Source organism: Vicia villosa, linkage group LG4, assembly GCF_029867415.1.
Source record: "Vicia villosa cultivar HV-30 ecotype Madison, WI linkage group LG4, Vvil1.0, whole genome shotgun sequence".
Lineage (NCBI taxonomy): Eukaryota > Viridiplantae > Streptophyta > Magnoliopsida > Fabales > Fabaceae > Vicia > Vicia villosa.
The window spans coordinates 92,180,102-92,183,529 of NC_081183.1; the positions used below are offsets into that span (position 1 = coordinate 92,180,102).

General features: G+C 34.0%; 1 protein-coding gene across 1 annotated transcript; it reads right to left on the reverse strand.

Annotated features, from left to right (window-relative positions):
• Positions 1 to 201: 201 nt before the first annotated feature.
• On the reverse strand, positions 202 to 2,800 carry LOC131599337 (20 kDa chaperonin, chloroplastic-like). Its single transcript, XM_058871736.1, has 6 exons — positions 2,643 to 2,800; positions 2,381 to 2,562; positions 1,156 to 1,335; positions 909 to 1,064; positions 749 to 826; positions 202 to 648 (listed from the first exon to the last, which is right to left on the reverse strand). The coding sequence occupies exons 2-6, from the start codon at positions 2,555 to 2,557 to the stop codon at positions 475 to 477; spliced, it is 765 nt and encodes a 254-aa protein (XP_058727719.1). The 5' UTR covers positions 2,558 to 2,562; positions 2,643 to 2,800; the 3' UTR covers positions 202 to 474.
• Positions 2,801 to 3,428: the final 628 nt, after the last annotated feature.

A 3,428-nucleotide genomic window follows, 5' to 3' on the forward strand; every position in this document is an offset into this window, starting at 1 on the left:
AAGATGAAGGGTTATTTTGTTAGTTACCAAATTGTCATTTTTGTAGTGTAAATTTATTTTGAGGAAAGGGCAATTTAGGAAGTTTGGTCAATCTTTTAATATATGTTAGATAGTAGATAGTAGATAGCATCATGATTAATAAACTTGTAAATTTGAGGATTAATATAAATTTTAGTAGAATGATATGCATCTTAAACAAGATAGCTAATTCTAGACAATTCCATTGAATATATAAAGTTCCTGTTTGTTTCTCAAATATTGCTGCTGAAGTGAGTAATACAAGATCTTATCTAATAACTGACAAAAGAGAGTTGAACTATAAATTGATACATGAATTCAAACTCACCAACACAACATTCAGATGCCTAGAAAACCAGTAGCACCTTATTTGAATCATTTGCTGATCAAAACAAGGTGAAAACTAGTAACAAATTGCAGTGCCTTATGTAAGAGTGGATCATGCATGTTCATTTTCTAAGAGAGAACAGCCATGACATCTGAACTCCTCAATGTTATGTACTCGAAACCATCTTTTCCTTTGAAGTCATTACCGGCGTATTTGGAGTACAAAACTGTGTTCCCAGGAGTAACAGACAAAGGTTTTCTGTTGCCTTCCTCATCCACGAACCCTGGACCAACTGCTACGACCTGTAGCATCCAAGTATTAGACACATTTTCAAACACGTTATTGTTGATTGAATAAAATATTCATAGGACAGTGCCAATTGAAGATAACATGAAAGCTTACTGTTCCAAATGAAGGTTTCTCCTTGGTTGCTTCTGTGAGAAACAAACCACCAGAAGTTTTTTCCTCAGCTTTTTCAATCTGCAATATATATTAAACCAGTCAGTGGCTACATCAAAAGTTATCAAAGGCACCACAAAGTATTAGAGACTAGTATGAGTACCTTAATCAGGACTCTATCGTTCAATGGTTTAAGATCCTTGATGTCATCGGTTTCAAGGATGCCAACAATGTCATCATCCTTCACAATAAGATGCTTCTCGCCATTGAAATCTACCTCTGTACCTGCATACTTTGAATACACAACTTGTGCGCCTGGCTGTACAAACAAAATGCATCACATTAGTTAAAATTAATAATCGACCGTCTAAGGTTTAATCACATAAAAATTCAAAACATTGCAACATCACCTTCACACTGATATCAACTTGGTTCTTTCCAAGTGTCTTTCCTTCTCCAACAGCAACCACCTCACCTCCTTGAGGCTTTGATTGAGCAGTTGATGGAAGCAAAATTCCACCCTCTGTCTTCTCTTCTGCTTCCTTAACTTTTACAAGTACTCTGTCACCCAAAGGCTTAATTGCGGTGTACTGCACAGTAAAACTACCACTCAGATACACATAGTTTTGGATCATAATTATACACATTGTTTAAAGCCAAAATTGTGGAAATTATATCTCAAGAATTCAATTACAACCGAACCATCATCAATGCATCTCTCATTCAATTAAAAGGGAAACGAAAATATTTATTAAAGTGCATAATGAGATTTGAATTCGGTAACATGGAGGTTTCAAGATCAAACTACTACTTGGCTATGAAGTAAGGACTTCGACACCGATAATGTCAATAACATAACACCGATATCGCTACATATATGATAGTGTTTGAACTTAATTTATCTATCTATTTATTATTAACAGAGTTAAAATATTTTAATCAAAATTAATGTCTTCTACCAATTCATTGATAACATAGCTTCAATACATGCATGTTAACCCTTTTGAATGTTTGTGAGATTTGTCCCAAAAATGTAAAAAAGAAAAAAAAAAACAATTTTTTTGAAACACTACTCTAAATTGTCCAACACGTATTGTTTGAGTGTTGGTGTCAAACACCGATTCAAAGAGTGTAACAGCAAAGAAAAAAGTCATTTTTAGGGACATGATTCAAAGAGTGTAACAGCAAAGAAAAAAGTCATTTTTAGGGACATTTGTCTGACTTTTCCAACACTTATGACTTCGTACAGATGTCATACAAATTAAATTGTAAAAACACTTATTCTTCCAATTATAAAACAAAACAATCAAAGCTTTAAATCCTCACTTATCATTTGTATAAAGCCTGGATAACAACTCTACTAATTCAAAAAAAAAAAAAAAATTTCACCCATGACACACCTCTATCTTTCCAATCTACACCCAATCCAACACTCTATAAGAAAAATAACTTCCATAAAAGCATAGAAATTCTACTCCAACAAAAATTCCACAAGCCCCAATAACAACTTTTCAATATCAAAATACACCAAAATCAAAACAAACATTAACAACATAACCACAACATTAACAATAATAGCCAAAAAAAAAAAACTACTTTCAATTAATCATTTTTACACACAAAAAAACCACAAACCTTGGGGGCAACGACATTGGCTGCTTTGACAACCACACCCTTGAAGGACCTTCGTGCAGGGTTACCAATTCTAACATTTCTAGCACCATGAAACTGAACTCCAGAAGGTCGAAGTCCTTGAAAGGACGCAACGTTCCTGGTAGAAATTGATGATGCTGTCAACTGAGAAGAAGCCATTTACACTGCAAAAGAAACAAAAACAAGAATATAAGGTCGATGCCGATGATGTTGTTGTTGGAATTCGAGAGATGATTGAAGTTACCTTAATTTGTTGTTGGAGGAGGAAGAAGATAAAAGATTGGGTTTTGTGTGAGAGTGGCGTTGAAATTGAAATGAAAGAATTGAAGATAATAAAAACCCTAAAAATGAAGATTGGGATGGGAGGGTTTTATCTATAACGGACTATTCTAGAATTAACTAGCACACTCGGAGTGTGGTCGTGTCACTCACGCGCCTACTCAATCATGTTTGAGGATGTGTTTGGAAAAGTCTTGTTTAGTCAAAATATTAAAGCATAGGAGTATTCCGGATTCATAAAATTTTATCAAACATTTTTTATCTTTATTAAAAATAATTAATAGGATAGTTTTTTTTTACACAAACTCAATTCATATCATTAATCAAGAAATGATTTCTTGACTAATACAAAGAGGAATCATATTAAACATACTACGCCTAGAGTATAAAGCGGTTGTCTGGCGTTTAACAAACTTAACCTCAAAATTATGATGAGAACTGTAGCGGGGAAAATCTGAGAATGAAGCCATTAGATTGACTCGACTCAATATTTCAGTGAAAGTCGCCACCGCGCTTTATTGTTTCCGAAGGAAATGGGAAAAGAACGAAAAAAACTCAAAGTTTGTTTTTAAAACAAAAAGAGATCTTATGTACGGGTGTTGATTATATAAGGGGAAGGTTTTAAGCACCCCTCATATCTGTGGTACTCCATAGGAACCTTTTTGAAAATCTGCGCTTATTAGAAGATATCGTGTGCGAAAAGAAAGGTTTGTTTTATAAGATAAGCTCGGCAAGACATTGAGTCTTGTGC

What these genes read in the sequence shown, in the direction of transcription:
- LOC131599337 (XM_058871736.1), bottom strand. Translation starts at nt 2,557, where the DNA reads ATGGCTTCTTCTCAGTTGACAGCATCATCAATTTCTACCAGGAACGTT. An exon ending in CCAATGTCGTTGCCCCCAAG is followed by an intron (nt 1,336 to 2,380) that starts GTTTGTGGTTTT and finishes TTTACTGTGCAG; the next exon opens with TACACCGCAATTAAGCCTTT. An exon ending in AAGTTGATATCAGTGTGAAG is followed by an intron (nt 1,065 to 1,155) that starts GTGATGTTGCAA and finishes TTGTTTGTACAG; the next exon opens with CCAGGCGCACAAGTTGTGTA.